Here is a 24,905-nt window from a genome sequence, read left to right on the forward strand (position 1 = left end):
AACCTGTCACCTGTGAAAATGCAGATTAATCCGCAGCATGTTTTAGAGCAGGAGGAGCTGAGCAGATTGGTTTATAGCTTTATAGGAAAAGATTCAGTAAAACGTGTATTTTATTCATTTAAATTCCTGCTCATTCTGGGCTTTGACGTCCAAGAGGCGGTCCTATTCGCCTGGAGCTTACATTGCATATTCCTGGTGACAGGTTCCCTAAGCGTACAGACTTCAATAAGAGGGGCACATACTTCTTGAGCCACTGTAGATATGTATTTCTGTATAAAACTTACCACCTGCTGCTTCTTGCATTTGGTGTCTTGCTACTTTCAGTCCTGCATATTCTGCAGCAGCTGCAACAGCTTGTGCAAAATCAGCATCTGTGAAAAACGAGCCGTCCGAAGAGCTGACACTAGACCTCCCGCTAGAGACATTGTCCTCCTCGGAGGCAGAACCCCATCCATTGATCATTGAGCCGGTGACAGAACTTTCTAGGTCTCCAACGCTAGAGGCGGGTGTTTGCCCTAAGCCGCGTAACAGAAGTCTGCGGCTTTGCATCTTTGTCACCTCCATATCCATTTCATCCCCTTCTTCTTCTGGGACATCTGTATCCATATCGGACACTATTGGTCCAGAAATGTACCCATATGTATGAGGTGGAGATATGGGTCTTGGTGGAGGAGGAGGACTTATCTGATGTCGTCTGCGGGTTAAATAAAGAGAATTTCATGTCACAGTGAGCCCAATTTTGTACTTTTAGACAATAATTAGAAATGTAGCAGTCAAAAACGTTTCAACGTGCACATGTACTGTTCCTGTGTTACCAGATGTCGATGCATGATGATCACACAGGCCACATGACAACAAAAATAGGAACTGTCCAGAAAGCCCATTCCAAGCATATCCTCACACACTCAACCATTAACATTTTCTTTGGTAATGTTATGAAAGAATAAAAAATGAGCCAATTCTTCAGAACATGTGCTGAACATGTGCCATTAAATACACAATAGAGTCATTTTACTGATTAAAAAGCACTTTATGCCAGAAATATTTAATTTGATATTTGCCAGAAAGTCTTTACATTAAAAACCCTCATTTCACCCTTATAGCACAGCCATTAGCGATAACTTTAAACCCAGTTCTCAAAAACATCAGGCAATTTTGACTCTCCAGAAATTACTTTCATGTATAAAGCTTCTAGACCATGTGGATGTAGCAGAGATTAATTTGTCCCTTTGTACATCGCATCCTGGGATCTGATAATGTAGTAGGTTTTTACTATCGAGAGTCGAGACCCGTGGGTGACATTATATCACATCATTTGTAGCAAATGATAAGAATGAAGTGCAAAAAAAAGTTAAAAATCTGATTGTGGGCTCAATTTGCCTTCCACACTACTTATAATCTACATTTTCATCATGTCTATGACTTAGGGTACATTCACACGACCGTCCACAAATTGCAGGATCCGCAAAACACGGACACTGGCCTGCGTGTGTTCCGTATTTTGCGGAAGGCACACGGCCAGTGTTATGATAGAAATGCCTATTCTTGTTCGCAATTGCAGAAAGAATAGGAGATGTTCTGTCTTTTTTCACAGGGCCTCGGAACGGAACTATAGACGCGGGCAGCCCCATAGAAATGAAAGGGTACACATCTGTTCCGTAAAATTGTGAAACTAATGCGGACGCATAAATACGGTCGTGTGAATGCATCCCTACCCTGTGTTTTCTGGTCCCTGCTCCAATTTAAAGCGTTTTCCTATGCGTAAATATTAATTTGTTCTCTCAAATAACCCAAAACAATAGGAATATATTTTTTTACATACCCCTTTGCTTAGATATTGCTGGTACATACTTTTTTATGGTGCCCCCTGGAGGTTATTTTTACTCCCTCTCAGAACGTCCACCAAAGATGTCCAGCAATATCTAGACATTTTTTTTTTAAATGATTATGAATGAAAACTTTGAAGGTATTAACAGAGTAAATTACTATTTGTTTTATTTGTTGGACAACCCCTTTAAAAAGGTATTCCTGTTGCAACAAGAATAGGAGATAACTATCAGATCTGTAGGGTCCACTATCCTTTGGATAGTGGATAACTTGTCACAACCAAAATAATCCTTTTAGGGTCCATTCACACGTCCGTAATTTGGGTCCGCATTCGTTCCGCAATTTGCGGACCCATTCACTTTCAATAGGGCTGGAACGGATGCAAATCCACATTTCCTGGCTCCACATCCGCATTTTCAGGATCCGCATCCGTTTTTTCGGGATCCACAACTTCGTTCCTGAAAAAAATAGAACATGACCTATTCTTGTCCGCAATTGCGGACCAGAAAAGGCATTTTCTATTATAGTGTCTGTGATGTGCGGTCCTCAAATTGCAGATTGCACATTGCAGGTGTCCGTGTTTTGCAAAACACTTACGGACGTGTGAATGGACCCTAATAGTAATTTTTGCAATCATTGAAGTACCAGCTACAGTTAAAATAATTAATAGTTAGTTTTAATAGCAAAAATGTTGCAGTATTTAGGATTGTTATATGCTATGCACTATGGTTATTAGTGGAGCCATGTTGCTGATATTACCTTCTCTCAAGCTGATGCTGAGCTAGAACTACATCCTCCTGACAGTCCTGAAGCATTGGCTGAAGCTCCTCTTGAGGTGATGGAGTAAGAGTAGCTGTGGACTGGTGACTATAGGAAACAGCAGCTGGAGACGAAGCAGCTCCTCGTATTGGTGGTGTAGGACCTCGTTCATCTTCTTCTTCTAACTCATCTTGCTGGAGATACATTCTTGTTGGTGGCATTGGACATGGTAGATCTCTGTCATACCTAACAATGCCAAAGACAAAAACGAGGGTTCACATACAAAGAAGTCATGTTGTTCTGTCCCAGCACTGGGAGATTCATTTCAGTATCATTACAGATTAATTCTGCTTTCAATTTGCTATTCCTGTTATTAGTTAGGTAACAGCACCATCTAGCAGTGGTAAAAATGTATTACACTTGTGTTTCTTGTTAATAAAGATTATTGTATTGTTGGGAGGTGCTAAGCATTGTGGGTAGTGCAAGGCATTGTGGGAAAGAGAATCCCAGTCTTCATTTTACAGGACATCCAGCAGAGCTGTTCCATACAGTTCTCCTTCTTAAACTCCACCATCTTTGTGCAAGTATATCTGGTGAGTGAGATCTACCTTGTTTCAGGGATATTATGTTATGCAGTGATGTTTAGCTTGCTGTAGTGTTACTCAGGGAACATGTTGTAGCTGTTAGATATTAGATATGCAATCCTATGTATCGACAGCCATTTTGGACATGTGCTCAAAGTTAATGTAATGTTGTAGTACATATTGTTCTATGCTTTCTGCTGTACATGCTATCTTGTATGATTTATACTTATACAAGCTATTTGTATTCTTATAGTTTTACCAAAACAATTGATTACACATCAAATACTCCTGTTTTGCCAATAAACAAGTTAGACTACAGAAAACAGTCCTCTTATTTGGAAGACAGGAATGGTTTATACTGAATATCAGACTGCACACGGTGTGAACGTGTATGAAGACAGAACACATGTACAGATGTGTCCTTCCTTACTTTTCCCCTTGGCTTAACATACATTATTCCTAAGTTGCAAGATGAGTAGCTTAAAGGGACCCTGTCATGTGGATATCTGATTATAATCTAACTAATTATATACAATCATTGACTACTAAAAGCACCTTAGATGTATTCACTTACTGGTGTGACAAATGGTTTCCTCATAATATACACACAAAGATGCCACATGCCGCATGCTAATGATTTAAGTCCAGCATAATGTCAGTGAGTCCAGCGTTTTTTAATTCAGAGCTATAGCCACTCCCTTGCCCACCTGCTGCTGATTCATATGGAAAAAAAATGTCATTCAGCAGCAGGTGGGCGGGGAGAGTCAGGAGCTCATGAATATTCAGGACTCATCATTATGAGCTAGAGCTTTTCAATACATGATATTGGCAGATTGACTGGGTCCATTAAAGAAAGTGGCCCAGCATTTTGCTAAGAGAATCAGTCACTTATTTATGTTGCCCTTAGTTAGGACACCATAAAACTGGTGACAGGTTCCCTTTAAAAAATAAATACATTTTGCAGTACTGTCAGGATATGTCTATACTACATTTCTGTACGTGGACACTCAGTGCTTGTGATGTGCATTGCAGCCTGTCGAGTGTTTTGCTAGCTGATAATGCCATGAATCATGAGAAACTGGAGTCCTTAAAGCAAACCTTTCACCTCATTTTCACTTTATAAACTAGCAACAGTACCTTATAGATTATCTTGAGTGTGTTGTTATCCATGTTACTGCCGCTTTCCTGCACTGTTTATTCATAAAAAAAATCGTCTTATAAAGTTCACATTTCGTGCTCCAACAGTCAAGCAACAAGTCAAGGGGGTAGCCCTTCCCTCTCCTCTGGCCGTACCGCCCCTGCCCTAACGCCGCCTCTATGCCTTGTAATTGACAGCCGGCTCAGTCGCCGGGGCGGCGCTTCTGAATCCTGCGCATGCGCCGTCCTCCTCATTCGCCGCTCGATCCTGTCTTTCTGGCGGACACAAGCGCGACCATGTAACAGAATCGCGCATGCGCCGTACGCGATTCCTGCCTGTCTGCTCTCCCTCCCGTGCGCGCGCTCCACTATCTTCAGGCGAATGAGGAGGACGGCGCATGCGCAGGATTCAGAAGCGCCGTCCCGGCGACTGAGCCGGCTGTCAATTAAAAGGCATAGAGGCGGCGTTAGGGCAGGGGCGGTACGGCCAGAGGAGAGGGAAGGGCTACCCCCTTGACTTGTTGCTTGACTGTTGGAGCACGAAATGTGAACTTTATAAGACGATTTTTTTTATGAATAAACAGTGCAGGAAAGCGGCAGTAACATGGATAACAACACACTCAAGATAATCTATAAGGTACTGTTGCTAGTTTATAAAGTGAAAATGTGGTGAAAGGTTCACTTTAATAAAATTCAAAAGGTCGACACATCAGTATAGGGAATCATTTATTGCCTTTTATACATCTAAAGCATCTTAGGGTGAAATGCATCCCGATTCAAGGGAGAAACCCTTCATATTATTTAACTTATGAGTCTTTCCAACATTGTATGTGATGGAAAATTGCTAATGAACTGCGACACAATCATTGTATGATTCAGTAAGAACCCAAGGGTCAGCCCTAGGTGCTTAATTTCCCTATAGAGTCAGAGTGACCTGCTTACCCACATTTTGGCTTGACTAACTTACATGTAACACATATTTATCCAGATTACAATGGACCTAAGGAAAATTCCAGTGGGCACCGGTACTTCTCAGATTTAGATCAGGTGGTTCCAGAGGTTGGACACCCACTATCAGATAGTGCTGCCATATGCTAGAAATATACCATCAGACACTATGGTGGGAAAACAATTGTGATGTACCTGGTAGTGATACCATGTAGAAACCTAAGAAACCAGCAGTCAGATCATTACTAGGTGGTCTACATCACAATGGATGTATCATTACTACAAATGTGGGTCTTACAAAATGATTGGCAGCAACATAACAGGGTATCATAGGACATTTCCAAAATGTGCAATATAAATTGCTTAATATATCCTCCTGTGGTTCTCGTGGAAGCTCAGGTTTTTCTGCGACTTTACATAGATTGCAGTTAAATTGTAGCTGAAAATGAAGTCATATAATAACTAGAATATTAATTATAATAAGTGTTTAACTTAGGACCATGGTACTGGACTAGAGCAATGTCCATCTGCCAGATACGTTCTGGTATTTATAGCAAGGCCTACAATCATTTTGCTCTCCTATAGCAGTGCAGAAGCTGACCAGCAGAGGTCCTCAATTGCAAAAATCAAACGGAGGTGTAAACATATGGCCTTACCCGTGATCTGCTGACAGGGTATAGTCTTCACTGGCACCATGTGGTGGTGGATGAGTTGGTGGTGGTGGCAAAAGATCAGCCCAGTTCATACCAGCCTGCTTAGATCCTTTTGGAGCTCGAGTTCCCTTTTTATGACCTTGACTCCCTGCAACAGTATGAAAGTCACTTAATATATAAGGATAATGCTTATATCTGCAAAATATATTCCCCCTTCATGGAGAAACTACAATAACATTTCACCCATTACACTAATAGCTAATAAATACATAAAATGGAATAAAGCATTTAGAGTGATCTTTCTCAAGCAATTAATTGCATTATAGATCATCAGCTAAACTAAATGAGCTGTGGACATATTTTCTAACCAGTTTTTTTTTTTATCTTTTAATTGCTGCAACCTAAAAATACAAAATGATCTTGATATAATCTATTAACGTTTTGCTGTTGCATTAAGTCATTGAATATACATCATCTATACTTGTCAAAAAATTGTTTTAGGCTAAATTAAATTATTTCAGTTGTAATATACTAGTTGTAATAAAAAAAAAAAAAAACATACCCAAAAGCCCATTTATAAAAAAAAAAAATCTATAAATTCTAGAATTTTCTTTCATCAGAAAATCTAGACCATTGGATTTAGACATACAAAAATAAATATTCTGAAGAAAGGCAAATTTTAAAAACTATTTCTTGTAAAGTCCTACACGGGAAAATGCGGTTAAAGATAAAATAGTTTCTTTTTTTTTTTTCTAACATTTTTACATTGCTAAAAATGATTTCTTTAAAAATATAAATTACCTGATGTGCTACTTCCTCGATCTGAACTGTTATATGATCCACCCGTGTTCTGATCATGGGACTGGTTGTAAGGGATAGTAGCCGGCATAGTATCTGCAGCGCGATAGTCTAAAATACAAATTCAATCACATTAATAAACAAATATTTGAATACATAAAATCACAAAATAAACTCCAACAGTTTAAGCCTCCCATACGCATAAAAGTGGTACATAGGGGCTGGATGGCAGCAAATGGAGTCCCTTCACATGGCTCCACATTACGGATATGTAGGAAGCAATGCTCATAGGAATGAATATCTTCAAAATATGGGACCCATTAGAAAAAACTCTGCCTCCATATGTGGTATAGTATGGGCCATAAAAGTCTATGGGCATTGTATTATAGCCCATGTGCACAGAGCCTTAAAGGTGACCTGTCACCTCTCCTGACATGTCTGTTTTAGTAGAAAGCTGTATCCCATATTAAAAAAACTATAGTAGGGCATGTAAGTCTATGTTGTGCCATTCCTCTATTATTCCTGCTAGATGTTTATGAATAAAGAAGCAACTGGCCGTTACCAGTTAGGTCTGACACTATTCGACCAGTGCTGCCAGTGTGGAGGATAGGCACCCAACTGGTAACACCCAGTTGTACCTTTAGTTATACATTTCAAGCTTGAATAACTAGAGGAACGGCACAACGCAAACTCAGATTCATACGTGTTTATACAATTATCTTCTAAAAACAGACAGGGCCTCCTTAATAGGGTTTTTAGAGGGATTAATACTGACGAGTCAGCATTAGGATAGGTCATCAGTATATGATCAGTCTGACTCCCTGCACCCCTGCCAATCAACTGCTTAAAGAGGCCCTACTCGCAGCACAGTGCCATTCACCAGATAATGGCTGTGCTGGTTATTGCAGCTCAGCCCCATTCACTGGAATGGCTCTGAGCTGCATATAGACCATTATATTGATGAACATGACATCACTGTCCTAAAAAGAGGCCACAACGCTCACCGGAGTGACTCCATCTCTTTAAACAGCGGTTTGGGGTGCTAGGAATTGGACTCCCACTGATCAGATACTGATGACCTATACAGAGGATACTACACCAGTACAACCCCTTTGTACTGTAATAGTACCAACTAAGGCCTCTTTCACACTTGCGTTGTCCGGATCCGGCGTGTACTCCACTTGCCGGAATTACACGCCGGATCCGGAAAAACGCAAGTGTACTGAAAGCATTTGAAGACGGATCCGTCTTCAAAATGCTTTCAGTGTTACTATGGCAGCCAGGACGCTATTAAAGTCCTGGTTGCCATAGTAGGAGCGGGGAGCGGGGAGCGGTATACTTACAGTCCGCGCGGCTCCCGGGGCGCTCCAGAATGACGTCAGAGCGCCCCATGCGCATGGATGACGTGCCATGCGATCACGTGATCCATGCGCTTGGGGCGCCCTGACGTCACTCTGGAGCGCCCCGGGAGCCGCACGGACGGTAAGTATGCTGCTCCCCCGCTCCCTACTACACCTTACCATGGCTGCCAGGACTTTAGCGTCCCGGCAGCCATGGTAACCACTCTAAAAAAGCTAAATGTCGGATCCGGCAATGCGCCGAAACGACGTTTAGCATAAGGCCGGATCCGGATCAATGCCTTTCAATGGGCATTAATTCCGGATCCGGCCTTGCGGCAAGTCTTCAGGATTTTTGGCCGGAGCAAAAAGCGCAGCATGGTGCGGTATTTTCTCCAGCCAAAAAACGTTCCGTTCCGGAACTGAAGACATCCTGATGCATCCTGAACGGATTTCACTCCATTCAGAATGCATTAGGATAAAACTGATCAGGATTCTTCCGGCATAGAGCCCCGACGACGGAACTCTATGCCGGAAGACAAGAACGCAGGTGTGAAAGAGCCCTTACATTAGCATGGATATGAGCAATTAAATACAATATAATAAAAGCATTAACAATGTATATTCTTCCAGTATAAAATAATACTCAGTCCAGTAGACCTGGATCATCTGAAGGGCTGCAGTATTTATCCAGGTCACTGGGTTTATTCTCTTTTTGACTGTATTTATGGAGTCCCACAGCGAATGTTGTGTAAAAATAACCATTTACTGGAGATTAAAGAAAAATCATAAGGATCTTGGCTTTCTCTGAGCACAATGACTTCAGAAGGAAGAAAACAGGCTTTGTGGTGCACCTTAATTAGAGATTGAAGGAACAGAGCGAAGGATGTGAAAAGGTTATTTGACAATGGGGCATAAGTGTATTGTCAACAAGTATTCATTAAGAGACGAGCTTGTGAGAGCGACAGTTATTAATGCAAGGTACACAAGCGAGATTATTTCTTCCTCGGAGGGATGGAGGGGCAGGACAACAGATGGGGTCTTTGGGTTGCACTTATAATGACATCACGCGGAGGTCACAAGGTACGTCCATAGCTCTCTTTTATTGTGTCATTACCGGAGCCTGCTTTCCTCCATTCACTTCACAGCATATGCTCAAGCCTTTGTGCAAAGCAGTGTGCAGCAGGGGGTTAATCTATAGCAACAAGCAGCTCTTTTCAATGGGCCATAGCTCTAAAGAATGGTGGGTTCCAGGATCCTTGAAGTATTTACTCATTCAATGTTCTTTTTCATGCATGGAGCAAACACATAAGATACACAACCATGTTAATGGTATTTTAGGAGGACATTGATTTTCGGTTTCTTAAAAAAAATAAACTTGGGATGGCATAGAAGAAGATATTCATTTTCAATTACATAATGAAGAAATAGCACTTCTGGAAAGTGTCGAAAAGCTTAAAAAGTTGCAATTATGGTGTAAATATGCCATTTATGTCCCCAATATTATTTTTATTTACAAAAACTACCGTACATACAACCCATTATATAATTTTTGCTGCATACCACACAATAAAAGCATAAAAACACTAAAAACTAAAACTGAGATGACCATTGAAGGCTGTCAGGGGTTAATCTGTTAAAAAAATCCAAAAAATACTCACCTTGTCCATTTGATCGAAAAGAGTCCACCGAGGCCATCTTGATTGAAGATCCAGAGAGAAATCTCGATCTGTGTGTAGTGACGTCATATATCACCGAGCATAAGATTTTGCGCGGGATCTTCAATCAAGATGGCTGCGGCGAAGTCCAAATGGATGAGGCAAGTTATCAGGGTTTTTTTACCGTCATTTAAAGGAAAATTGATTCGTTACCACGAAGCACAAGAGGATTTGTCTTCGCAGCGAATCAAATTCTCTCTAAAAGAATTCACTTTGTGAACTTTGATTCGCTCAACACTAAGTGCCATGACCAAAAAATAGTGCTGACCACTACTGATCCTTGGGTGGCCCACTGGTTTTCAATCACATGCATGCACACATATGGCGGAACCTGCAATATGTCCTGCACAGCACTGTCAATGCTGAAGAACACTTGTCGCTCTGCTGACATCTCTGTATACCCCATAATATCATAATTCTGTATCATCTTTCTGCGCTGTGCCATTTCTGTATGTATCCATGTATCAATCCATTAACAAGTAGGTGCAACCAGCTAAAGGGGTATCTCTACACAGTCTGAGATAGTCCAATCAGTGCCGACAGTGACAGACTACGCAGGGACACAACCCTGTGACAGCTGTCACTTAACAGAATTCTAATAGAAGAACGTTTATTTGTGGGGATGCAAGAATTCACTAAAGCAGACAAATCAGAGGGCAAACAGGACATCTTTAAGAAGGAAGGAAGACGAGAGACTACGGCTTGAGGACACCATAGCAGCAGTAGGACCAGTATCGGACTGAGGTGCCTAGGGGCCACAAGTAAAATTCATTCTGGGGCCCACTGTATAGCGACATGCAAATATTACCTGCCCACACAGAGGCAGGCAGCAGCAAGATGCTACAAGAGGGTCTCTGCAACAACTTCAAAAAGTGGTTCTCAGGGAAGAGAGGACACTGGCTGGCCTGACTCTATTCCTAGAGGCTATCTTAACCTCTGATAGGTCTATAATAATAAACTGGATAGTCTACCAAGTTTTTTTATTTCTTATAATGATATAGGTTATTTGAGATGCTGTGCTGGTGGCCTGGGGGTCCACCTTTCTCAGGGGCCCACCGGGAGAATCCTCTGTTCCCCTGTGGGCCAGTCCTAGCCCGAGTAGGACCCAGGGGTGCAGCAAGCCTTTCTGCTGCCTGAGGCAAAAACTGAAACGGCGCTCTAACCCCCCAAAGCCAATTTCTTAACCTAACCCCTTCCCCTCAGCCATACTGTTAAAGACATACTTGGAAAACATTACATAAAGCATTACCATGCCCACTGTGATTCCCAATACTATACTGCAGAAACAGATAATCCCCCTTCTGCTGCCCCCCTCTTGCCCCTACCTGGTACTTCCTGAGGTAATCTCCTCACCTCATTGGTGGCGCACCCCTGATAGGACCATTTTGATGTTTGAGTATGGAGACCCCGTATAAAAAATAAATAAAAAAGACTGCTTTTGCAAGCTGTTCCCTTGAATATTAGCCTGATCCATCTTTCCACACAGAATTTTCAGATGGAATAATGTAACATCTGATCACCATTCACAGAGGCTGAAAATAGCCCCACAGACTCATCTGCATCTGGTAATCTGCTCTTTCAATTTGCGCCAAATTATTAGAAATAAATAAAGCCCACATTCATAAAACCCGTATTGTAGTGCCGCAGGCCCTGCTGCTGTGTGTGTTTGATTTCCCAGTCAATGTCCGTCATGTATATGAGCAGGATAAATAATACAACAGCAGCTGTGTTAACATTTCAGCTTTTAGGGGCTCCAAAAAAATTAGAAACATATGAAACGGATAGAAAAAATCTTTTGGAAATGGTCATTTACAGATGTGCAATCCTCTCATTTTGCAATTTGCTGTAATAAGCTGGATGTAATAAAATTCAGCACGGTAACGATCATAGAGCGGCGAACGTCAATTATTTGTAATCGCCTTCCATTGCTGCCTCCACAAATAGATCCAAAGGAATGCATTGTGAAGAGCAGAAACGCAGGTAGCCCCAAATATCATGACCCATGCTGACATAAGGGTCTGCCTGTGTGGTGCAGGCAAAGCAGGTCGTGTACCATGAAGTAGGCAGCTGTGATCGGATGCAGCCTTTTACTGGGGAACCTTCAATCTTATGAGGTGGTGAGACACCGAGATATGTTTAATAGTTCAAAGCTGCCACTGATCGGGATCCTAGGGACAGCACTGCTGCAAATCATCTTATTAAAGCGGATTGCACGGTACTGTAGCCTAAAGCCCTGGGGAAAAAAATGACATACGTATTTTTTTTCTTTACCTCTACATATTACATTAGTGAAACGTGCCCTGAAGAAAGGAGCAGAGAACATCCGAGGGTTCAGATCACGTCTGATATCAATTTACTTCTTACAGGAGACACAAATCCGAACATGTAGCAACTCTACAGGAAATAACAGTTTACACAGATTCAACTAAGTATACCTCTACTTGTAATTATCTATCTAATATTTATATCCATCCATCTATCTCATATCTATCTATTATCTATCTAATATCTATATCCATCCATCTATCTCATATCTATCTATCTAATATCTATATCCATCTATCTCATATCTATCTATTATCTATCTATTATCTATCTAATATCTATCTATTATCTATCTATTATCTATCTAATATCTATATCCATCCATCTATCGCATATCTATCTATCTATCTAATATCTATATCCATCCATCTATCTCATAGCTATCTATTATCTATCAATATCTATGTCCAGCCATCTATCGCATATCTATCTTATCTAATATCTATATCATCCATCTATCTCATATCTATCTATCTAATATCTATATCCATCTATCTCATATCTATCTCATATCTATCTATTATCTATCTAATATCTATATCCATCCACCTATCTCATATCTATTATCCATCTAATATCTATCTAATATCTATATCCATCCATCTATCTCATATCTATCTCATATCTATCTAATATCTATATCCATCCATCTATCTCATATCTATCTATCTATCTAATATCTATATCCATCCATCTATCTCATATCTTTATAGCTACAGGTGAAACTCGAAAAATTAGAATATCGTACAAAAGTCCATTTATTTCAGTAATGCAGCTTAAAATTAGAATTTTGTGAAAAGGTTCAATATTCTCGGCTCAAAGTGTCACACTCTAGTCAGCTAATTAATCCATACCCCCTGAGCAAAGGGGACCTCAAAATTGTGACTTTGGGGTTTCATAAGCTGTAAGCCATAATCATCCAAATTATAACAAAGGCTTGAAATATCTCGCTTTGCATGTAATGAGTCTATCACATATATTAGTTTCACCTTTTAAGTTGCATTACTGAAATAAATGAACTTATGCACAATATTCTAATTTTTCCGAGTTTCACCTGTATCTATCTATCTATCTATCTATCTATCTATCTCATATCTATTTATCTAACTAATATCTATTATCTAATATCTTTATCCATCCATTCATCATCCATGTATCTCATATCTATTTATAACTATCATCTATCTATCTAATATCTATCTATCTCATTGATATTGTAAGATCTCATCCTGCTGTCCTCATGATATCACACAGAGAATATTGTAGACAGATTGCTATGTACTTAATAATAATACTATTGAGCCGTGTTGTTGGTGTCTCCACAATTACACATGTAAAGGACATGAGGAGTCAGATAGTGATCTGTGTTTAATCAGTGGTTCACCATGCAGCGACTGTACAGAATCATCCTCATGAATTAAATATCTCCCCTTGCTCACGCAGTCCCCCGCCCACTATAACATTTAGATCAAATCTTACCATATTAATTCTCCTTTATTTGATTTTATTTCATCCGTGGTTTATTATTTGCAGCACTAAATTTGGTTGCAAAGGTTAGCTGCGTGCTAATTAACATTTTGACACTGTTAATGTCGATCTTCTACATTTACATGTATAGTAGTTTGATGGTTCTGCTCGAGTTGTAGGAGACTGAGAAAAGCTGTGCTTCTTATTAAAAAGATCTAAGCCCAAGATCCCCAGAAGACTTCACCTTCCAATAAAAGTAATAATAAGAAGTGGCAAATGTAGAGTTCTCCAGCCCTGCCGAGGGGAATGTAAAGTTTCTCTAGGATGAAGAACCCCAGGAGCACCGCGTTAAATATAGAAAAACAGATAAAAAGAAGCATCTGCACTGTGCCCTTGGCTTATAAAGTACAAGGTTTATGAGTTCATATAGAACTAGTGACATCACAAGTCTTCCAGGATAAGTAATGAGATAAGATACCGAACAATAGCAAATGTCCATTTATTTCAAGTATGCTTGATTGGTTGCTTCCAAGACATAGCTAAAGAGGGCTCCAAGGGTAATAGGAGAGCCCTGCTATTTTTTTTTTTTTTTGGGGGGTAGAGATTCAAGTTTTAACATGACACGTTTCTTAGCCTCGCAACACTTAAAGGGGTTTTTAAGGATTATTATGTTAATGAGATATGCTCATGTCGTTCCTTTCCTAATGTGCATCTTTCCCATTCTTTTCCTTCTCCTGACCCTATGAACAAAGTCCTTCTGGTTTGTTTCCATCCTGTATGTAGCACTTCTTGTTTCTACTTCCAACCAAACCCATGATGCACTTCTCCTTTCTCTGCCACAGCTCCAGCACCGCCCCTAACAAAGCCCAGCTAGTTTAAAGCTCCTCCCACCCAGCTAGTTACATAGACACTCCCCTAACACTGCCCCGCCCATGGACATAGTGTCAGAGGAAGTAGGAAAGAGTAGCAAGGACACGGTCATGTGACCACAGCCCAGAATAGAAGATAGGAGCAATAAAGAGAAAAGAAATGCATTATAAAATTACAGCGACCTTCATAAATGATTATTTTAAAGGATGTTACTCAAACTGGAAAACCCCTTTAAGTGTGTAATCATTTCATTCATTCAAAAATCGGACATGTAATAATGATATGTAAGAAGCTTTAATCATCAGGGAGCATGGTGCCAAGACTCCCACTGACCTTCAGCTGTATTTGGCGCTCCTTGGAGAGTGGAGTGAGAAGTGTGGACTCATAGACTGTCTGTGCTCGTGCACTGCTTACTCCACCCTCCATTGCTTTTTAGAATTATTTAAACTCATAGCGGGTGACTGATGTAAATCAAAATAACTATGTATTTCAATGACCCCTATAACAATTCCTAGAGGACATTCAACTCAGTCATTACACGCAAGTCATATTAATTTACAATAAATTAAAGGGTGATCACATTTTCCTAATTGAAATGAAAGGAATTTTCCATTTTTCAACTTCTGAAATGCAATCTACAAAGAGTAAATAGCCAAAACTCCAATTCAATAACTGGAATTTTCCACTCACAAGCTCCACTGATTCAATTATCTTTAGACATCCCTACTGTATGTACTGAAAATATGACGTGTTCCCCATATTATTAACCTAATAATTAGATTTTCCTTAAAGGGGTTCTTTGAGAATCAATAAAATAAAATAACTGAAAATACTTAAATTTTACTTTATTATAAATATATTCCCAAATACCTTTCATTAGTTATTATGGCTTGTTTGGTCTAAGGAACAATCAGGAGAAATAAGATGGCTGCCATCCTATTAGTACACACAAAACCTGTCCTAATCACACCGCAGGACATGTTACTTCAGAGCACTGAGGTAAAGAGCTGCCTCATCCTCCTCTCTGCTCTGGGATTATGATCCTAAATACAGTGTAAGGCTGAGTTCACACGGGCGAGATTTCCGCGCGGGTGCAATGCAGTAGGTGAACGCATTGCACCTGCACTGAATCCTGACCCATTCATTTCAATGGGGCTGTGCACATGAGCGTTTTTTTTCATGCATCAGTTCTGCAATGCTTTAAAATCGCAGCATGCTCTATATTCTGCGTTTTTCACGCAGCCCTGGCTCCATAGAAGTGAATGGGGCTGCGTTAATAACGCATTGCATCTGCAAGCAAGTGCGGATGCAATGCGTTTTTCACTGATGGTTGCTAGGAGATGTTGTTTGTAAACCTTCAGTTTTTTATCACGCGCGTGAAAAACGCATCAAAACGCATTGCACCTGCGCGGAAAAAACTGAACAACTAAACGCAATTGCAGCCAAAACTGACTGAACTTGCTTGCAAAATGGTGCGAGTTTAACTGAACGCACCCTGAACGCATCCGGACCAAATCTGTCACGCTCGTGTGAACTCAGCCTAATATGATCTTCAACTGAATATCTGTAGGAATGGAGTTCATGAGGAGACAAAGTACAGAGAGGAGGTAGGGGATGTGACTAATGAGAAGCAGCTCTTGTATGCAGTGTCCATTACCACAGTCCCACATTACCAGAGTCTGTCCTGTCTGTCTTCTCTGTACTTCATGTCTCCTCATGAACTCCATTCCTGCAGAGATTCAACTGAAGATCATATTACACTGTATTCCGGATCATGATCCCTGACAAGCAGAGCAGAGAGGAGGATGAGGCAGCTTTTTACCTCAGTGTTTTGAAGTAACTTGTCCTACAGCCGGATTAAGACAGGTCTTGTGTGTACTAATAGGACGGCAGCCATTTTATTTCTTTACTTCCTAGAAAAAATTAGCCTAATCAACTAATGAAACTAATGAACGGTATTTGGGAGGTATATGGTATTTAGGCATTTTCAATTTTTTCATTCCCTATGAACTCCTTTAAACGGCAGTAGGAGTCCTATAGGCCAGGCAATGCTCCTCTGGAATTCAGGTAAAGCTCATTTACCACCAGATGTAAGGTATATATCCTATAAGTCAATGTCTTACTGCCTTTTAAAAGGTTGAACATTGACTTATAGGAAAGCTACCTTACATATGGCGGCATTAGAGGCAGAGCTTTTTAAGAGCTGATTTTCATACCCTCTAACAAGTGAATTTTAACTACTCTGTTCAAAAGAATGTGGTTGCTATGGGCAAAATCCCCACTTTATTTTTTTAATTTAAAGGCATATTCCAGGATTGTAATATTGATTGCTTAATATCAGATCGGCAGGGATCCAATACCTCAAATCCTCACCGATCAGATGTTTCAGAGTTCCACCATCTCTGGAACTACACAACTCTGTCCATTAATTTCTACGGGACTGCCGGAAAATAGCAAAGCACGCCGCTCAGCTATTTTCGGCAGTCCCACATAAATGAATTGAGGGTGGCTGTTCTAAGTATAGGTGCAGGTCCCTATCTCTATAATCGATATACCCCCAATGTCCAAGATGGGAATACCCTTTTAGAATCTTTGACAGGCCCTTCAACCCCTGGTATGGTGTGTTACAGAATATGGTCACTTCAGCAACTAGATCAGCCTGAATATTTTTTTGGGCTAGCTCTATTGCTTGTCCTTTTTTATGTAGAAGTCCCCAGTGCCCATGTATCACTAAAGCCCCTGGTACAATTGGAAGAAATATACTTTAAACTTTTTCCTTCTTGAAGCAAATTTATCTACAAATGACAAGAAAAATATGATCCTTCTTCTGAAGTACTACAAGAAAATTTAGACTAGAACCTTCAGAATCACAGGTGCATATCCATGAAACAAACATAATTACAAAAAACAAGATGGCTGCACACCATTATACATACAAAAAATAGATCTAAGAAATGGGGGTCATTCTAGATAAAAGTGGTACAATACCGACTATAAATGAGTTAATGGAAGCTCTTAGCGCACATATTTGCTCAAACAACTCCTGAAGTGACACAATGTTCTACTGCCTCATTAACTGTAGTTAGGTCTTGCCGAGTGTGGTAGAGGAAAGTTTTTATCACCTTTGTTGATTTTATTTTGCTCCATGATGTTGTACTGCATGGGCGCGACATCTGGTTTGTGCTGAGCAGACGGCTTCCAGTGCTTCTCATCCACATCCCCGCTAGACGAGTTGATGTTGTTGCTGATACTGGACTGTATCAGCTGAGTGGTGGCGTAAGGGGTGGGCTGGCCGGCCGCCGTGACAAACCGACCATCCTTAAGATTTGGGCTATTGAAGGTTTTCATCTCATTGATTTTGTTGCTTAAGTCCACATCACTGTAAACTCCAGACTCGGGTACCATCAGGTTTGTCTGTTTGTTGTCCAACTGGTTGTTGTAGTTCGCTATGCAATCAGCTTGATAGGAGACAAGAGAAAGATAAAATATATGAATAAAACATATCTGAGGATCAAAGGTGTTGCACTACTGGAAAAAAGGTAAAAATAAAGATCCTTGTTAGCTGCTGCCTGGCACCACATCTACTCTTTAAATGGAGACAAAACCAATATCCAGTGGTCCTCTCTGCTCATGGGTTGGCTTTTACGATATACAGTGGATATAAAAAGTCTACACACCCCTGTTAAAATGTCAGGTTTCTGTGTTGTAAAAAAATGAGACAAAGATAAATCATTTCAGAACTTTTTCCACCTTTAATGTGACCTATAAACTGTACAACTCAATTGAAAAACAAACTGAAATCTTGTAGGTAGAGGGAAGAAAAAATATAAAAATAAAATAATATGGTTGCTTAAGTGTGCACACCCTTAAACTATGGTAATACTTTGTTCAAGCACCTTTTGATTTTATTACAGCACTCAGTGTTTCTGGGTATGAGTCTATCAGCATGACACATTTTGACTTGGCAAGATTTGCCCACTCTTCTTTGCAAAAACACTCCAAATCTAGATTGCGAGAGCATCGCCTGTGCACAGCCCTCTTCAGATCACCCCACAGATTTTCAATCGGATTCAGGTCTGGACTCTGGCTGGGCCATTCCAAAACGTTAATCTTCTTCTGGTGAAACCATTCCTTTGTTGATTTGGATGTATGCTTTGGGTCGTTGTCATGCTGAAAGATGAAGTTCCTCTTCATGTTCAGCTTTCTAACAGAAGCCTGAAGGTTTTGTGCCAATATTGACTGGTATTTGGAACTGTTCATAATTCCCTCAAGCTTAACTAAGGCCCCCAGTTCCAGCTGAAGAAAAACAGCCCCAAAGCATGATGCTGCCACCACCATGCTTCACTGCGGGTATCGTGTTCTTTTGGTAATGTGCAGTGTTGTTTTTGTGCGAAACATATCTTTTGGAATTATGGCCAAAAAGTTCAACCTTGGTTTCATCAGACCATAACACCTTTTCCCACATGCTTTTGGGAGACTTCAGATGTGTTTTTGCAAAATGTAGCCTGGCTTGGAAGTTTTTCTTTGTAAGAAAAGGCTTTCATCTTGCCACTCTACCCCATAACCAAGACATATGAAGAATATGGGAGATTGTTGTCACGTGTACCACACAGCCAGTACTTGCCAGATATTCACACTTATGCAACCACATTATTTTAGTTTTTTTTTGTTTTCCTCCTTCCACCTAAAAGATTTCAGTTTGTTTTTCAATTGAGTGCTACAGTTTATAGGTCACAATAAAGGTGGAAAAAGTTCTGAAATGATTTATCTTTGTCTAATTTTTTTTTTTACAGCACAGAAACCTGACATTTTAACAGGGATGTGTAGACTTTTTATATCCACTGTGCCCTTAAATGGTTTGATCCCACGGCAACTGATTACTAGGGGTCCAACCAATGGGACCTCCAATAATCACAAAAACGGTGGTCCATGTCCCCCATTTGAATGGATTGACAGTCTTAAGTACTCCATTGAGTTCCATAGAGATTAGATGGGAGGCCGAGAGCAGGTGAATACATAGCTCTTTTCAGACGGGGACATGAGGCACCCATTCTTTTGGAGGGGGTCCCACAGCACACTTATCTATCCTGTGGATAAGTGATCATTTATTACTGTAGGACAACACATTTTACATTATTCAAGATGATATTTAGTTCATTACATCTAACCGAGTGGTAAGTTATTGAGTAAGGATTCTGGGAATTGTAAAAGGGTCAATAATAGACTTTCCCTGACGTAGCATACGTGATTTATAGACTCTGAGATCCATTAGGAGAAAACAACTGGTTTTAAACAGTAATTAGCGTTAACACATAGACTCCAATATCATTGTAAATATGAAACCTGGAGCTATGAAGAGACTTATAAGACTGACTTTTACTACCGCTTAAACCGATACCAGACGTGGCAGGTTCATGGCATCCAGATCCTAATCATAGACAGGTTTGGCCTTGGAAATATAGAACCTGGAAATGTTGGTACCTTCTCGTTGATTAGATACAATTAAATCTCAGCATGTGCTATAAAGTGCATTTTAATATGTCTGATGCCGATTAACATTCTTTCATGTCATTTTTCCAGCGGTGGTACATGTAAAATATTATGTGCCTCCATAAACGCTGGGCTGTGCATTTACAATTTCTGGCACCAGCATCATTTTCGAATACAATACCGCTTAAGGGGACATTAGCTGTGAAAAATCTAAGTATACGGGAAGCTTTATTAAACCAACGATTTCAGGCGAAAACTGAAAGACTATAGATACTATAATGTAACAGGAAGATATTGTATATAGTGAGACATCTTGTCATTGGTTAGGGCTAGACAACAACTTGTGCCATCTGATGACCGCCATGAACTGAGTGTCATCATGCAAACTTCTTGTGATATACATAGCTTGATATTTATTTTTACCATAAAGTTCAATGGATGCTCTTTTGTTAGATAATTTCTATAGACTTCCATACCCTGCCAATGTCACATCCTTTACCAGATTTCCGGTCTGCTCTATGGACGTGGACGTCACTTCCACAGCTCTGGACAGGTCCTGAAGTCCACCTCATCTGCACATGCACCAGGGAGATGAATAGATATAGCTCCATTTATCGAACTGTCCTGGGCTACGGAAGTAAAAATCCAGTCCATAGAGCACACTGGAAACCGGATAAGGGATGTGAAATTGGTGGATGTAGGATTTTCCGCCAGAGGGCACGTGCCGAGGTTCCGGAGTAGCCGATCCATGCAACTTCAACACAGTAAATGTATTGAAAACTTTTTGGGGGGGCAAGATATGATTAGGGTGGGTTGATGGGTCCTGAAAAACCCCTGTAATGAAAGCTAGTGCACGTGGAGGAGCAGTTCTAACACAACATATATAAATGGAGTGCAACCACTGCATAGGGCTGCTTTGTAGTGTTTGATCAGTGAATCTATCAGGAATTGTGAGCCAAAACCAGACGCTCTGCTCAATTGCCTTGTTGTCTGCACCCCATTGCTTTGACTGACAGGTCAAGGCAGTGAAGACATCTGGCTATTACCCCAACTCTCCTGACGAAGACGCCTCGCGACGAAACATGTCGGGTGGGGTAGCGTTGGTTCGTGTATTTTAGGCAGGCCACAGTGTAGGGCGGCAATTTACAGTTATTTAGGTCGCAAGTTCTGTCCAGCTCTGTAGATACGGAGTGAATGGTTGGAGGGAAACAAGCTCTAGTCTCCTAGTATGTCAGATGGTGTGAATGAATGATAGATGCCTGGGATATAGGAATATAAGGATACACTACATCCATGTCTAATAGGAGCCCCTATACCAAGGGCCCTAAGGGACATCCAATCCCACCATTGAGAGCACACCATAGTGACACGCACTTGGTGAGCTGAGGTGCTATCACATATCCCTTCAAGGAGTAGCACCCTCACTATTTCAGTGGCATCAAAATATTGCGCACTTGACATCTAACAGAGTGCCAGCAACGGCTATAAAGTATCTGTGAGGCCAATAACCTCACAAATAGAGGGCACAGCAGGTGACAGCGACCATATTATAAGATGCATAGTATATCACTCAAGCCCGCAACTGTGACCTGATAGTTTTATATCACCTTGTTAGTATTGTCTTCTCCGATTTTTTAAAGTTACTAATAACAATTGTAATTTTAACATATATATAGGACCCCTAAAAGGACTGTTTGGTCAGCTGACCGCATTTGTTTTTGCTATAGTATCCTGAGGGTCCTATCGGGACAAAATCAGTTATTTTTTTTAGAGCTTATAGATATTACTAACTATAGATATTGCTGATAATTTTTACAAATAATTCCCTATATACAGATGTTTATCCTTAACTTTGCTCACATTTTGTTAAAGGCTCCAAAACCACAACACGCTAATAAAACCCTTGACAGGCTGCACTGCCCATCACAACCACTGGGAGGCCACACATAGACAAATAACAGCATAGACATCTCGTGAGAGAATATCACAAAAGCATTTTTTTTTCTAAGCTGATTATCTCATATGTTGGGATATTTCACCCCGAGAGCAAAGATAATGAAGGACACATAAGTATATGGATTTACAAAAAATATATATATACTGTATATAATAACTTACTTACTGTGCTTTCACACAGCAAGGTATAAACCAGAATTCTACCTACAAGAAGTCGGCCTTGTCCTGATTAAGGCTTATCAGAGAAGGATAGAGGATCGAGCTCAGCATGGGAGGCATTAGAAAGACATGCTTACTAAAACAATGAATGCTTGTAAACCACTTCACAGTGACAACATGTGAATGAGCTATTTTGCTGTATGAGTAGCCACTTCTGGGAATAAGCGTCAGGATTTAACACTGTCTGAATGTCTCCTTTCTAAATGTTTAATCCAAACAAAATGTTGAGAACGACTGGCCTGAAATATAGCAAATGACATTTAATTTGCAGCTCTGGACAATTCGTAATCACCAGGGATTTGAGTGAAATAACCTAAAATACCTAATTTACGTAACATTAAACTTCTTTTTGCTATAAATGTTATATACTATTGGAAAAGCTACATGCATTATGTTATTTCTAAAACTACTGTACCCAGACTGTGACCACCAGTGAAAAGAACGTAATACCAAGGGGATCTCGGTTGCTCTCCTAGACCTGTATTCTGCTTGCGCTGTATCCTCTGGTCTTGGTGCTTGCTCAGTGTTTCTCCTGCTACGTTCCAAGCAGCGCAGATTCAAATTGAGCGTGTGCCGATACCCGTCATCTCGTGGAAGATTCCAAGACTGGAAGATACAGTACAGGCGCTAGATGACAGGTGTCAGCGCTTGCTCAGTTTGAATCTGCGCTGCTTGGAGATACACTGTGCAAGCGTTGAGAACAGAAGATATGGGTCTCGGTGCTGGGAGAGCCGCAGGCACTAGAAGATTAGTCTTGTCAATCCAGGGGAATGGGAGGAGGGACTGAAGCTAAACCGGGTGCAACAACAAACTTGTGCTCCGAGGGCCCTGGCCAGCCCCTTGGTGTTCCAGTTAGATCATTTGCATATACAAAAAAATGCAATTTTCTCAGTAAGGGTGCCATGGATAGTCATAATGAGAATATCTTCTTTTAATCAGCATGATCAACCCTACCAGGCTGTATGCCTGGTTTCATAGAGTTCATCATGGCTGACAGATGCCCTGGAAGTTGGAGTCCTCATCATAATTTGCAGAAAGTTAGGGCTGGGATCATCTGTACATGTGGATTATCATGGTAGACTTTATTAGTTCAGGGTGCAAGTACCATCTAAATCAGGTAAATCAAGCCCTGAGCAGTATAATATATGAAAGTCTGAGTGTCAGAGGTGTAACTTAAAGCATCTGGACCCAATACAAATGTGTAACAGGGCCTCAAATGGCAAAGGGGCCAATGGGTGTGACTGCTACCTTGGCACTCCTTACATCTACAACAGCCATTGTGATTGCCTTCCAGCTTTCCCAGAAGCATACTGTATATTACTAATATTATATTTACTGGAATGTCTGAACAGAGATCCTTCAGTTGAAGCTACTATGTTACCAAATAGATAAATGGTCACGATACTTTCAACAATCTTTACATAAAGCAATTGTACAGGTGAATCTAAGAAACTTTGTAAAATAACATAGAAAATACCTTGTTCTTCCTAGCAGCTCACCTCTCTATATACTCCTATAGGCAGTATGTCTGTGTGTGTCTCTGTGCACTTTCTGAATCTTCCTCCACCTTCCCTCTCCACATAATCTATGGGCAGTGTGTGTGTGTGTCTGTACTACCCCACTCCGCCTCCACCTTCCTTCTCCATAAAGTTCTATAGGCAGTTTATCCGTTTGTGTCTCTCTGCTTTCCTCTCTCCCCTCTCCATATACTTCTATGAACAGCAGGTCTGTATTTCCCCACTCCTTCTCCCTCACCTTTCTCCAAATAATTCTATGGGCAGCATGTCTGTGTGAGTCTCTCTGCACGTCCTACCTCCATCTCTGCTCTTCCTTCTCCATAGAATTCTATGGGCAGCATGTCTGTGTTAGTCTCTCTGCACTTCCTTCCTCCATCTCTGCTCTTCCTTCTCCATAGAATTCTATGGGCAGCTTGTCTGTGTTAGTCTCTCTGCACTTCCCACCTCCACCTCTACTCTTCCTTCTCCATTGAATTCTATGGGCAGCATGTCTGTGTTAGTCTCTCTGCACTTCCTTCCTCCATCTCTTCTCTTCCTTCTCCATAGAATTCTATTGGCAGCATGTCTGTGTGAGTCTATCTGCACTTCCTACCTCCATCTCTGCTCTTCCTTCTCCATAGAATTCTATGGGCAGCATGTCTGTGTTAGTCTCTCTGCACTTCCTTCCTCCATCTCTTCTCTTCCTTCTCCATAGAATTCTATGGGCAGCATGTCTGTGTGAGTCTATCTGCACTTCCTACCTCCATCTCTGCTCTTCCTTCTCCATAGAATTCTATGGGCAGCATGTCTGTGCGAGTCTCTCTGCACTTCCTTCCTCCATCTCTGATCTTCCTTCTCCATAGAATTCTATGGGCAGCATGTCTTTTGTGCTTCTCCATTGAATTCTATGGGCAGCATGTCTGTGTGAGTCTCTCTGCACTTCCTTCCTCCATCTCTGCTCTTCCTTCTCCATAGAATTCTATGGGCAGCATGTCTTTGTGTGTCTCTCTGCACTTCCTTCCTCCATCTCTGCTCTTCCTTCTCCATAGAATTCTATGGGCAGCATGTCTTTGTGTGTCTCTCTGCACTTCCTTCCTCCATCTCTGCTCTTCCTTCTCCATAGAATTCTATGGGCAGCATGTTTGTGTGTGTTTCTCTATATTTTCTTCTCACAGACTTCAATGTGCCTCTCTGCACTTTATCCCTTCTCCTCCCGCTCCCCTCTTTATAGACTTCTATTGGAAGAATGTGATCAGTTTCTTCTGTGAGATGTCTGTCTTTATGCCTTGTGGCTTGGGACTGATTCAGTAGACAATATTAG

The 24,905-nt window shown here is 40.8% G+C and overlaps 1 protein-coding gene across 4 annotated transcripts in view; it reads right to left on the reverse strand.

Annotated features, from left to right (window-relative positions):
- ROBO1 (roundabout guidance receptor 1) overlaps positions 1 to 24,905 on the reverse strand; it is a 356,075-nt gene that overhangs the window by 16,535 nt on the left and 314,635 nt on the right. For all 4 annotated transcript variants that reach the window (XM_044284562.1, XM_044284560.1, XM_044284561.1 and 1 more), the window contains 5 exons: positions 17,546 to 17,881; positions 6,710 to 6,817; positions 5,912 to 6,056; positions 2,587 to 2,832; positions 285 to 694 (listed from right to left, as the gene is read on the reverse strand). In XM_044284562.1, coding sequence (XP_044140497.1) covers positions 285 to 694; positions 2,587 to 2,832; positions 5,912 to 6,056; positions 6,710 to 6,817; positions 17,546 to 17,881 — 1,245 coding nt within the window. The remainder of the gene's footprint in view (positions 1 to 284; positions 695 to 2,586; positions 2,833 to 5,911; positions 6,057 to 6,709; positions 6,818 to 17,545; positions 17,882 to 24,905) is intronic.

This window comes from Bufo gargarizans, chromosome 3 (assembly GCF_014858855.1).
Source record: "Bufo gargarizans isolate SCDJY-AF-19 chromosome 3, ASM1485885v1, whole genome shotgun sequence".
Classification (NCBI taxonomy): domain Eukaryota; kingdom Metazoa; phylum Chordata; class Amphibia; order Anura; family Bufonidae; genus Bufo; species Bufo gargarizans.